The sequence below is a fragment of the Cherax quadricarinatus genome, unplaced genomic scaffold (assembly GCF_038502225.1).
Source record: "Cherax quadricarinatus isolate ZL_2023a unplaced genomic scaffold, ASM3850222v1 Contig269, whole genome shotgun sequence".
NCBI classification, from domain to species: Eukaryota; Metazoa; Arthropoda; class Malacostraca; order Decapoda; family Parastacidae; genus Cherax; species Cherax quadricarinatus.
In genome coordinates, this window is record NW_027195295.1 from 127026 (window position 1) to 141034 (window position 14009).

Below are 14009 nucleotides of genomic sequence, written 5' to 3' on the forward strand. Positions count from 1 at the left end.
TACACCCTAAGTCAGCAGATAGTGGCGCCAACAAGACTGGAGAACACACTTAACCTTATTTTCACAAATAATGAGGACCTAGTATTAAACAATATCACAACCAATTAATTCTGATCACAATCTGATCAAAGTTCAGACTTACATGCACAGGGGTCCTGATCAGCAAAATGCATACAGCTATGAGGGTACCTTTACCAAATTCAGCTTCAACAAGAACATCAACTGGGACTAGGTAAACTATGTCTTTCATTGTATAAAAGTAATACTGCAATAAATATACGTGCTTGTGTACAGCATTAAAGTCAGTGTGATCCCCACCCTCAGGATGCTGCAGAACTCCCAATAATAGTGTATATTCACGGTGGTGGATACTTCTCTGGGGGAGCTAGGGAATACCTCCCTCACGTCCTTCTTAACCATGACATAGTACTCGTAGTTCTCCAGTACCGGCTTGGTACTCTAGGTAAGTACTTGGTTGTATACTTCTGCAGTATGAAGCAGTCAGTCGTGATGTGCTGCATGTTAATGCACTCAACACTAGGAATGTCTCCAGCCATGTGCAGTACTGTGTGCTCTATATCCTTGTTTTAGTCTCGATTTTGAACTTGATGACAATAATAATATATTCTCTGAGACGTCATAAATCTGATTGCGTCATTCAGGGCAAGGAGTGGAAGAAGCTCGACCCTCCATCCGCTAATCGTGAAGCACATACTGCTCCACTGTACTTTAGTATCTGTCTTGCTTTCAAAGACTGACATTATAGACTTACTAATTATATACATGCAGTTAGCCTTTTAAAATGTTGAACATAATGGGAATTTCTCCAAACCCTTAAAAGGTGACTAATCAACCTTACCCTGGCTCATGCTACTATAATAAGTCAAACTTGATTGGTTCCCAAAACAGGTCAGAATGTTATGTTACACTGTCAAACGATTATATATGCATAATATAATAAATTCTTCAAGATAATGCTTATGTTCAGTAGAAGTTTCTTTCTGGCAGTCGTATATTATTTTTTCCTTATGATCATGTGATATTTTGATTTTGTCTAGGCTTCCTGTCGACCGAAGACTCAGTGATCCCCGGCAACTTCGGGCTGAAGGACCAAACTTTGGCTCTTCAGTGGGTGCAGAAGAACATTCACAACTTCGGTGGAGACAAGAGCAAAGTCACTATTATGGGCCAGAGCGCTGGGGCAGCTTCCGTCCACTACCATATTTTGTCGCCTAAATCCAGTGGTGAGCAAAAGGAAATGAATGATTTTATCAAATTCAGATAATGAAAACACTATATGTAAGTGGTGTCAGCTTTTAAGGAAGCATCTCCACCATGACAAACAGTTCAAAACTTTGCACAGGACTGTTCGCCCGCGCCATCATGCATTCTGGGACAGCGTTGAGCTCATGGGCGCTAACCAGGACACATAGAGCACAGGCCATGTATGTAGCTGAGAACCTCGGCTGTCCTACTCTAGAGGGAAGTGAAGCCCTCCTAAAGTGTCTGCAGGCCGCCGACGCCCCAGCCCTCGCAGCCCTAGCACAAGATTTCTTTGTAAGCTGTTGTATTTATATAAGAATATAAGAAAGAAGGAACACTGCAACAGGCCTACTGACCCATGCAGAGCAGGTCCATGTCCCCCACCGGATTAGATCAATGACCCCCCCCCCCCCCGGATTAGCCCAATGACCCATCCAGTCTGATCATCTCCACTCAAGGATGGAGCACTGCACCAGACCTAGCAGCACAAGCTAGTCAGGTCCAACTCACACCCACTCACACCCACTCATGTATTTATCTAACCTATTTTTAAAACTACACAACGTTTTAGCCTGAATAACTGTACTCGGGAGTTTGTTCCACTCATCCACAACTCTATTACCAAACCAGTGCTTTCCTATATCCTTTCTGAATCAGAATTTTTCCAACTTGAAGCCATTGCTGCGAGTCCTGTCTTGGCTGGAAATTTTCAGCACGCTATTTACATCCCCTTTATTTATTCCTGTTTTCCATTTATACACCTCGATCATATCCCCCCCTAATTCTACGCCTTTCGAGAGAGTGCAGATTCAGGGCCCTCAGTCTATCCTCATAGGGAAGATTTCGGATACATGGGATCATCTTTGTCATCCTCCTCTGTACGTTTTCCAGAGCATTTATATCCATTCTGTAATACGGTGACCAGAACTGAGCAGCATAGACTAAATGAGGCCTAACCAAGGATATATAGAGTTGAAGAACAACCTGAGGACTTCTATTATTTATACTTCTAGATATGAAGCCAAGAATTCTGTTAGCTTTATTGCGAACACTAATGGTTTTAAATTACTGCTAACCAGAACTCCTAAATCCTTTTCGCAATCAGTAGTATTAAGATCTACATTATTTAGTTTATATGTGGCATGGTTATTTACCTGTCCAACATTTAGAACTTTGCATTTGTCCATATTAAACTGCATCTGCCACTTCTCCGACCATTGCATCAGTCTATTCAAATCATCCTGGAGTGCTCTAGTGTCCTCATTAGAATGAATTGGACGGCCTATTTTAGTGTCATCAGCAAATTTGCTTATGTCGCTGTTTATTCCCACATCTATGTCGTTTATGTAAATTGTGAACAACATTGGGCCCAACACTGACCCCTGAGGAACACCGCTTGTGACGTGGCCCCATTCTGATTTCTCCCCATTTATGCAAACTGTCTGCTGTCTATTTGTCAGCCATGCCTCTACCAAGGAAAAAAATTCTCCTCCTATTCCGTGTGCCTTAAGTTTCCTCAATAGCCTCTGGTGTGGAACTCTATCGAAAGCCTTACTGAAGTCCATATACACAATATCATATTCATTACCATGATCTACCTCCTCAAACACCTTAGTGAAAAAAGTTAGTAAATTCGTAAGACAGGAACGCCCCTTTGTAAAACCGTCTTGAGATTCATTAATTAATCTGTGCCTATCAAGATGGCTACGAATTGCTTCGGCAATTATTGATTCCATTGAGAACTGTATTTAAAGAAGTTAGTTACACAAATATATTTCCTAAATTTGCTTTAAATATTTGATTTTTATATAGGAAAATAAAAGTTTAGTGTCACCGAAGATACAAGAATCTCCTGAGAAAGTTTTTGGGCAGCCTACGTCATTCTTCTTGCCACTGAGAAACAGCTTTCTGTTACAGATTCACTCAGCTCATTTACATGAGGAGAAATGTGTTATGTATACTCCCTGGCAATATAAACACAAATGCAGTATAATGTGATCCTTTATTGACTACGTTTCGCCCACACAGTGGGCTTTTTCAAGTCACAAACAGAACTACCTGGGGTGGAAGGAACGCGAGTATTTATAGTCCGGCTGAGGTCAGGTGAAGAATGTTGCATCTGATGATGTACCGAGTGGGGTTATAGAGTCTAAAAACTTGGGTAGCTTGGAAAGGAGATTCCTTCCACCCCAGGTAGTTCTGTTTGTGACTTGAAAAAGCCCACTGTGTGGACGAAACGTAGTCAATAAAGGATCACATTATACTGCATTTGTGTTTATATTGCCATTGTGTCGGTATTTTATACCATTTATTTCCATGTATACTCCCTGATGTTTACAATGTTTGTTTCCAGTTTTAATGTGTTTGAGTTGAGTCTTTCAGTTTCTGTTCGTCTCTGACCAATGAGGAGTACAGGGTCCAGCGATAATGATCGTCTTGTTTATGGGCAGAGTCCAGATAAAAGTTGTGAACATTGGAGTATTCTGTTGATGTCTCGGTTCTTTTTTCTTTTTAATCTTGTCGAAATTTGCCTGTTCCGAATATAGTTAATATAACAGTGAATATTTCTTTTAAAATTTCTAAAACAGTTCTAAAATTACCTTCACTGGTGCTTATTTGCATCCTGCACATCATTCTGTGTTTTCAAGTAACTTGCTTATGACAACGCTGTATGACTCAGGTGGTTTAGCGCTTAGTTATGATTATAATAATAATTTAGGTTAACGAAAATGATGCATGACTTTAATGGGTTATTCATCTAGGTCTCCATTAATTGTGTTACTCAATATGATCTACATGCTGTCTTGTGGTTTCACAGTTACCAGTTTCCATATGTAAGTCATTTTCACTTCTCAAGTTAATGCAGTAATGCTTCCCTTCCTACTAACAGAAGTGGTTCATATTGCCCATGACACTTAGCCCACGAGTGGATGGAGACTTTGTGCCTGATGAGCCAGGTCTTCTGCTCAGGGAGGGACGCTACACCAAGGTTGACCTCTTGGCCGGTGCTGTCAGCCAGGAAGGAGCTATGTTTACTCACGGTCGGTTTTACAACAATGCATCTTCATTATCAATTTTATTACTTTTATTGTTTATTAATGTTATTATTATTATTATTATTATTATTATTATTATTATTATTATCAGTATTATTATTATTGATAGTAGTAGTAGTAGTAGTAGTAGTAGTAGTAGTAATAGTAGTAGTAGTAGTAGTAGTAATAATAATAGTAATAGTAGTAGTAACAGTAGCAGTAGAAGTAGCAAAAGTAGTAGTATTAAATACAATGGCGGTCTACCACCGAGATACTGATCAATTCATTCATTCATTCAGTAGTGATCTTGCCAAAAGTACGCAGACATCACATTTCAAATGCCTCTCCTAACTACAACATCCTCACCTTTGAAAGTTAAGACACATGTGCAACATCTGGATATCTTTATTGTAGACGTTTCGCCATCCAGTGGCTTTATCGATACAGATTCTAGGACATAATTAGAAGACAGTAGAATTATATACAAAAGATGAGGTATTCAGTCCCTCAGCCTTGGAGTTAGTGTTCACAGCATCGTGGTGGAGGAGAATCTGGAGTAAAGGCAAGAAGACTGGCGGTTATATAGGCGTCAGTGGATAAGGACGTGTAGCAGACAAGGGCATAGTCACTGGTAGGCGGGATTCCCCAGTGGAAGTAGGTCCTACCCAAAGGGATTGGTTAGTTGTAGCAGCCGGGAGTGCAGTAAGCTGTTATGGGACGAAATTCATAAGGCATCTAGATATAAAAATGTTGTGATAATGGGAGATTTTAACTTTAGACAAATTGATTGGAACAATATGACAGAAAATCCTGAGTGTTTTAAAAATTGAGGTTGGAGAATTGAAGGAGGAGGTCTTGCTTCTCCAGGAGGAGATTAGGAGGCTGAAGGTCCACCTCAATGGGTCTGGGAGAGAGTGTGAGGTGGCTGGAGTTGTGGGGAATGAGGCTTCTAGCAGTGAGGTGCAGTCTGTCTCTCGAATGGATAAAAAATGAAGGTTGGGTAAAATATCAAAGTTGGGTTTCTTTATTTAAACGTTTCCCTACACGAGGCTTTTCCATCAAGTAAAAGAAAAGTTGATAGAAGCAGAAAACTTGGAAAATGTAATCAGTCCATCCCCAAAAGTTTTGGGGTGGTCGTCCCCCCCAGTCTGGAGAAGCCTCTGTGAGGCGAAAGTTTCATAAAAAAGATACCCCTTTTTGCTTTGTTCTTTAAAAACCTGTCTTTTTTTTTAAAATTTTGATGTTCAATCGGGTAGACACTGCAACACGGGGGAATCTTGGTACAGCCCCTGCAATCAATTTGACAATTTCCACTAGTGGGGCGGTTTGGATTTGAGAGGACCTGCCCTTTCCAACATCTGAGTTCTTACCCCCCCCTATTTTCCCGTCTCCACCTTTTGGGCCCTATAAAAGCTCCATTCTGTCACTTCATCTCCATATTGTTTCAACTTGGAACAATGCTCTTCCCCGACTGGGGGACGGGCCACCTCAAAACAAGGTGATGGACTGTTTACATCGTCTTCAAGATCTTTGTTTCCTTCCTTTTCTGTTGATTGAAGAACCCTTTACTGTGAGGCAAAACCCTTTAAATAAAGATACCCAACTTTTTGCATATTGTCTTATTTAACAACATACCCCAGGGGCTTTTAAATTGTTGTGGGGGGAAAAATTTATAAAGTAGAAGCGTCAACCACTAAATTTTTTACATTTGGGGGCCGAAAAAAACCCAATTTTTGGGGGCAGCCCCCTCGGGGTAGGGAGTGCAGAAGTTTAGGGAAAAAATTCGAAAAAGGCCTACATAAAAGGGCAAGGGAATTTTTAAACCCATAGCAAAACTGACTAAAAGTGCCGGGCCTTTTGATACGACCCAAAGGTTTTTTTAAAAAATTTAACCAAAAGGGAAATTTTTGATTTTTCTTCTAGGAAACACTAATTAAAAGGGGGATGAGCTTGGGAAAGATAAAAATACCATTTTAATATATGGTTCCTAATAATGGCAATCTTTCCCCGCCCCAAAACTTTCGGCTGATTTAAAGGGGCCCGAAAAAGTTTAGGTGGGCTAAACCAAAAACCAAAGGGTCGGTGGTAAGTTGGTTAGCCCGGGGAAAGTTTAGCTGTAAAACCAAATATGCCCCAAATAAAAACAGATCAAAAAAAAATGACCTTTTAAAGGGATGAACAATGATTAAAATATTGATTGGAAAAGGGGAAAGGAAAAAGGGGGAAAAGAAATGATATATTAGTTAAAGAGAAAAAAAAAGGGGAAAATTTGGAAAAGCAAAAAGATTATGGGGTTTAAAAATTTGAGGGAACAAAGCAACCCAAAAAGGTTTTTTTCAGGTATAAAGTAAGATCGGGGAAAAGAAAACCCCCTTCCCTGGTCAGTTTTTTTGACAGTAAAGGAAATTTAAAATTTTTAAACTTCCTTTTAATTTTAAAAAGGGGGATCCCCTTTCAGAAATGAAAAATTTAGAAAGGACAAAACTTCACAAGGGTTGAATGAACTTGGCAAATAGAAAAATTTAAACCCCAAAAAACCCCCCCGGGGATGAATTATGAAAATTTAAAGGGAATGAAAGAACCAAAAATTTCAACCTTTCAACATACCAAAAAAACCAGGTCCGGAAAAATTGAAAATGGAAATGCGATACCCTTTAAAAAAGCGGGGACGGGTTTCCAGTTTGAACTTCCAAAACCTCCCCATGGGGGAAAAATTTATGGAATCAAAAATTGCCGAGGAAATTCGGGGCCATTTGAAAAGAAATAAAAATCAACGAATATCAGTTTTTTACAGGGGGCCCTCCCTTTGGTTTAAATTAACCTTTTCCCCAAGGTTTGGGGAGGGTTAATGGTAATAAATAAAGGAAAACTTCAGAAGGTTTTTAATAATCGAAAATATTGGGGAAAATTGGCACATTGAAGGGAGGAAAAATTTTTTTCCCGGTTTAAAGGGCAGGGAAAAAAGGGGCAGCAAAGTTTCAAAATGGGGAGAAACAGGGGGGAAAGGGTCACGAGCGAAAACATTGTGTTCCCCCCTGCTGTTCAACTCCCAACGGCATAGATGGGGGCATAAAGGGAATTTCGGAAATTTTTAAAAGGTTTTCCCCAAAAAATGGGCTCGAATTTTCCGGGGAGACATTGGTTTCCGGGGAAATTTGAAAAACTGATGAGTGGTCGGGGGCAGAGGGTTTTAATAAAAAAACAAAGCCAATTTTGGGACGGGACAAAACCATACATAAAACAAAAAATTCCCAATTGGAAAAGTTTTGGATTTTGGGTTACCTTGAAAAAACGTTATAAAGTGTTTAAAAAAGTTAATAAAATTTGGGCTTCTTAAAAGCAAAAATTTGGGAGTTCAGGGCCAACTTTATAAAAGGTTAAAACCCTTTAAATTTAATTTGTGACAGTTTTGGGCACCAGGAAAAAGGGGGGAAGGGGGAAATTAATAAATGCCGGGAAAATGAAAAAGGGGGGTGAAAAATTTCCCATGTACCCAAAATTTTTTCCCCTTTTGGGGGGATAAAAAGGGGCCTAAACCGATTCTAGAAAGACGTAAATTGGGGGGAAGGATTATGAAAAAAAACGGGGTAAAAAAAGGGTTTAAATAGTGTGCTAAAAATACCCTAAAGGATTGAGAATGGTTTAAGTTGGGGGCTTCCAGATTCAGGAAGGATAAAAAAGTACGGGTTTTAAAAGGTTGTAAAGAGTGGAACAAACCCCCAAACAGTTATAGAGTCCAGAACGTTGTGTAGCTTAAAAAGGTTGGATAAAACATGAGTTTGTAGATGAATGGTTCAGAGAACCGACATGTTGAAAAAACGTGAAATTTTTGGGGTATTTTTTTTAAAATTGAGGAAAGGGGTTTCATAAAGAAATTTAAGAAAGGAGAAGGGTTCCCCCTTTTAAACCCTTGAGTCGGTTGATGGACTAAAACACACGACTCAAGGTTGGGGGGACTGATTCCTCATTCTTTTGTTCTTCAAGTTTTTTCCTTGATGGATTGGTGAAGCCACGGGTGTGGGAAACTTTTCCCTAAAAAATCCCAAAAGTTTGCAAATAAGAACATAAGAAAAAAGAACATAAGAACAAAGGAACACTGCGGGAAGGGGCCCCACTGGCCCATGGGGGAAAAAGGGGTCCAAGTTTTCCACGGCAACCCAAAAACCCCCAACCTAACGGGTCGGGTCCATTGACTTAAGGGGGGAACAGGGCAACCGACCTGTTAAAAGCTATCACCCCCAACTCACACCCACCCACATCTACTCATGATTTACCCAACCCTTTATTTTTAAACCACAACTTTTCCCCTTTTAAAAGGAATTTGGGGTTTTTTCCCACCCCATCCAAAAACCTATTCCCAAAACCCAGTATTTTCCCCTTTTCCTTCCTGAATCTAATTTTCCCAAACAAAACCATTCTGAGTCCTGTGGGGGCTAGATTTTTTCAGCAAAAATTTACACCCCTTTTATTTTTTCCCTGTCTTCCATTTATCACCTCAATCATATCCCCTAATTCTACTCTTTCCAGAGGGGTGCAGTTTCGGGCCCCCAAGTCTATCCTCATGGGGAAAGGGTTTCTGATACATGGGATCATCTTTGTCATCCTCCTTTTTTACATTTTCCAAATTTATATCCATTTTGTAATACGGTGACCAAAACTGTGCAGCATAATCTAAAAAGGCCAACCAAGGATGTATAGGGTTGGGAAAAACAACCTTTAGGACTCCTATTATTTATGCTTCTTGATATGAAGCCAAAAATTCTATTTGCTTTATTGCGAACACTTATGCACTGTTGTCTTGGTTTTGGGTTACTGCTAACCCGAACTCCAAATCTTTTTTGCAATCCGTAATATTAAGACTCATTATTTGGTTTTTATGTGGCGGGTGGGCCCTTCCCAAAATTTAAAAACTTTGCATTTGTCATATTAAACTGCATCTGGGACTTCTCCGACCACTGCATCAGTCTATTCAAATCTTTTTGGGGTGCTCAATGTCCTCTCCCGGGAAAGAATTGACGGCCCATTTTTGTCTCGGCCCAAAATTTCCGATTGCTTTTTTCCCCATTCTGTTTATGGTTGTGAACAGGTCCCAAATGGGGGCCCCGGAAACTCTTGCTTTCCCCCCTGGGTTTCCCCATAAACTCTGCTGCCTTTTGTCAACCAAAACTACCCGGAAAAAATTTTTCCCCCTATTCCATGTGCTTTAATTTTTTCCCAAAAGTCTTGTGGGCCCCGTCAAAAGCCTTTTCTGAAATCCCTATTAAAATATCATATTCTTTCCATGATCTACCCCCTAAAAACCCCAAAATGAAAAAAGTTAAAAAACCAAGGGAAGCCTTTTAAAAAAATGTTGGTTTGTTGATTTTTATGAGTGGACAACTGCCCCCGGCAATTTTGTTCCCTAAATTTTCCAATTTTGGGGGTTGGGAAACTTATTGAATAAAAACCTGTCACCCGTTTTAAAAAAGGTCACTTTTCCATTTTCCAAATTAACGGCCCCTGCCAAATTTAGGGGATATGTTGGAAAAAGGGTGGCCAAGGTTTTTACTTCCTTTAGAACCCCCTTTCATACAGTTCATCGGGGGCCCGGGTTTTTTGGGGTTTTTTTATCTTTTGCCTTTAAGTTTATTGTGACCCCAATGGTGCACGGGTTTTTATCGTCCCGTTCTCATAATTTTCATTACTGGAAACCCCATCCCCTTTTAAAACTAAAACCACAAAAAAAAACCCTTTAGAGTAATGTGGTAAAGTCCCACCCCATTTTTTCAACCCAAAAACCCAGTTGGCCAACCCCCTTTTTTTTTCAATTTTTTTTTTCCAAAAAATTTTTTAAATTTTTCCCCCATTTTTTAAAGGGTCCAAAAATTTTGACCCTTTAACAAGTTTTCTTTTTTTTGGGCATATTTGACTGGCAGCAAAATTTTGCCCAAAAAACCATATCCCAAAAAAACCACCTACCTGACCCTACCAGTTTGAAATAAATTTTTTTGATTAAAAAAGCCCAAAAAGTCGGCCAGCCCAAATTCCCAAAAAATTTGGTGATTTTGTCACTCTCCCCAAACTCAAAACGGGCCCCTCAAAAAAATTAGTGTTTCCCAAAGAACCCAAATCAAAGGAAAATTATTTTTAGTTCTTTTTCAAACTGTTTTAAAAAGCTCCTGGGTTATCAAAAAGTCACCCTTTTAAATTTCCTGTCAAAATTTCTCCAGTCAATCTGTCTATAGTTGAAATCTCCCATTAGCCAAAAATTTTTTATGTAGACCTTTTTTAAAAAACTTCCCAAGAACTTTTCTTCCTTTTGAAACCCCTTAAAACACACCCAAAAATTTTTTGGGAAAGCCAGGGGTTTCCTTTGGTTTACCTTTTTAATTTAATATCTTGTCTAACACAACAAGTGCTCTGAAAACCCTCCCCCCCTTTCCCGTTGGAACCCGTAAATGTGGAATAATTTTAGCCTTGTATGTGACATTGAGGGCATCTCTATCTTTCAGATTGAGCCAGGTCCTGGGTTTTAGCAATAATATTTATGTTTCCTCCAATTTATAAATCTAGGGGGGATTTGGGTGTGAGTTGGGCCTGAGCTTGTCTACCGGGTTTGGGTTTCCGTACCTCCCTTAAGTCAATGTGACCCCTGACCCGACTAGGTTCGGTGCATTGGCTTGCCGATAGGAAAACTTTGGCCCCCCATGGGCCAAATAGGCCTTCGCAGTGTTCCTTTGTTCTTATGTTCTTAATTCTTATATGGTTCAAGGTTGCTTTATGAACAGGGTTTTGGGGAAACCCAAATGAAAAAGAAACTGTTTACTTTGGGTTCTTTCCAACAAAAATTCCCTTAATAATCTTGAGGTTAATGATGAAACTTGGGGGGATTACCCAAAACTTGGTTTCACCTATCATGGGGAAACACCCAGATAACTGCAAAACTTTTTCCCCGATTTTTTTCTTTGGGGCTATGGGTCAGGAAAGGGGATCTTGGTGATTAGGGACGAGATTGACCTACTTAAGAGTAACTCTTGTCAGATCACTGACAGTGATATGGATATGTGTGAAATTCTTAATACCTACTTCCTCTCAGTTTTCGCCCAGGAAAATACTAGCGATATTCCTGAAATAATAGATTAAGTAGAATAGGACGATAATATACTATGTACGATTGCGGTAACTAGTGACATGGTCCTCAGACAAATAGAGAAACTAAAACCTAACAAATCCCCAGGCCCTGGTGAACTGTTTGCAAGGGTGTTAAAAGAATGTAAAGAGGAACTTAGCATACCTTTGGCTAATCTTTTTAACATATCACTACAAACTGTCATAGTGCCTGATAAGAGGAGAATGGTAAATGTAATACCTATTTACAAGGCAGGTGACAGGTCCTTGGCTTCGAACTATAGACCAATAAGCCTTACCTCCATAGTGGGAAAATTTATGGAATCAATAATTGGCGAAGCAATTCGTAGCCATCTTGATAGGCACAGATTGATTAATGAATCTCAACACGGTTTTACAAAGGGGCGTTCCTGTCTTATGAATTTACTAACATTTTTCACTAAGGTGTTTGGGGAGGTAGATCATGGTAATGAATATAATATTGTGTATATGGACTTCAGTAAGGCTTTCGATAGAGTTCCACATCAGAGGCTACTGAGGAAACTTAAGGCACACGCAATAGGAGGAAAATTTTTTTCTTGGGTAGAGGCATGGCTGACAAATAGGCAGCAGAGATGAGATTAAGACACATGTGCAACATCTGGGTATCTTTATTGTAGACGTTTCGTTTGGCGAAACGTCTACAATAAAGATACCCAGATGTTGCACATGTGTCTCAATCTCATCTTGTCGGTATTATATACCATTCGTACACAGGCAGCAGAGAGTTTGCATAAATGGGGAGAAATCAGAATAGGGGCACGTCACAAGCGGTGTTTATCAGGGGACAGTGTTAGGCCCGTTGTTGTTCACAATTTACATAAACGACATAGATGAGGGAATAAATAGCGACATAAGCAAATTTGCTGATGACACCAAAATAGGCCGTCCAATTGATTCTAATGAGGACACTAGAGCACTCCAGGATGATTTGAATAGACTGATGCAATGGTCAGAGAAGTGGCAGATGCAGTTTAGACAAATGCAAAGTTCTAAATGTTGGACAGGAAAATAACCATGCGACATATAAACTAAATAATGTAGATCTTAATACTACTGATTGCGAAAAGGATTTAGGAGTTCTGGTTACCAGTAATCTAAAACCAAGATAACAGTGCATTAGTGTTCGTAATAAAGCTAACAGAATTCTTGGCTTCATACCCAGAAGTATAAATAATAGTAGTCCTCAGGTTGCTCTTCAACTCTATATATCCTTGGTTAGGCCTCATTTAGACTATGCTGTTCAGTTCTGGTCGCATTATTACAGAATGGATATAAATGCTCTGGAAAACGTACAGAGGAGGATGACAAAGATGATCCCATGTATCCGAAATCTTCCCTATGAGGATAGACTGAGGCCTCTGAATCTGCACTCTCTCGAAACTCGTAGAATTAGGGGGGATATGATCGAGGTGTATAAATGTAAAACAGGAATAAATAAAGGGAATGTAAATAGCGTGCTGAAAATTTCCCGCCAAGAGAGGACTCGTAGCAATGATTTCAAGTTGGAAAAATTCAGATTCAGGAAGGATATAGGAAAGCACTGGTTTGGTAACAGAGTTGTGGAAGAGTGGAACAAACTCCCGAGTACAGTTATTCAGGCTAAAACGTTGTGTAGTTTTAAAAATAGGTTAGATAAATACATGAGGGGGTGTGGGTTGGACCTGACTAGCTTGTGCTGCTGGGTCTGGTGCCGTGCTTCTTCCTTGAGTGGAGGTGACCAGACTGGGTGGGTCATTGGGCTAATCCGGGGGGGGAGGACATGGACCTGCTCCTCATGAGTCAGTAGGCCTGTTGCAGTGTTCCTTCTTTCTTATGTTCTTGATTATTCTTCTTATTCTTATTATTCTTATACTAATTAGTATTATTCCTTTTAATAAGGGTCATGTAGAATCTTGGTAATGGGAGGTAATCGGGTTTGAAACAAAGGAAGAACTTGATATACAGGATAAAAAAAATTCATAAGGATATTTATTTTCTTAAATGGAATATTTTAACAATATATATAAGAATATTCATCACAGATATTAGCAAATTATCATAACGCGATATTCTCTGGGTATTTTGATAGATTTCGTCTTTGTAAGAATTAAGTAACAATTATGGCGAGCTATATTTGTGTTTTCTTCGTCCTCCAGCCATGTTAGCCAATGAGGATCTTGTCTCAGCCCTGGAGTCCAACTTCCGAACAAATGGTCCGCTGAGCCTTCAGTGTCACACTGAGAGTAATGACCCTGCTGGGATGGCACTCCAGGTGTACCAATATTACCTGGGCCAAGGAAAACTTAACCCTCTAGCTCAGAGTGAGCAACTGACTCAGGTAGGCAACACTGTTGCAAGGTAGGTGAGACTGTTGCTAGGTAAGTGACACTGTTACAAGGTAGGTCACACTTCTGCAAGTTAGGTGACACTGCTACAAGTTAGGTGACAATGCTACAAGGTAGGTGACACTACTGCAAGGTAGGAGACACTTCTGCAAGGTAGGTGATTCTGCAACAAAGTAGGTGACACTTCTGCAAGGTAGGTAACACTGCTACTAGGTAGGTGATACTGCTGCAAGGTAGG

At 39.8% G+C, this 14009-nt stretch overlaps 1 protein-coding gene across 1 annotated transcript in view; it reads left to right on the forward strand.

Annotated features, from left to right (window-relative positions):
* The window catches only part of LOC128689974 (juvenile hormone esterase), a 74794-nt gene that overhangs the window by 35729 nt on the left and 25056 nt on the right, over nucleotides 1–14009 (forward strand). Inside the window, exons 4-8 of the mRNA XM_070080272.1 lie at nucleotides 325–463; nucleotides 1059–1244; nucleotides 1364–1557; nucleotides 4154–4304; nucleotides 13583–13764. Of these exons, the coding sequence (XP_069936373.1) occupies nucleotides 325–463; nucleotides 1059–1244; nucleotides 1364–1557; nucleotides 4154–4304; nucleotides 13583–13764 (852 nt within the window). The remainder of the gene's footprint in view (nucleotides 1–324; nucleotides 464–1058; nucleotides 1245–1363; nucleotides 1558–4153; nucleotides 4305–13582; nucleotides 13765–14009) is intronic.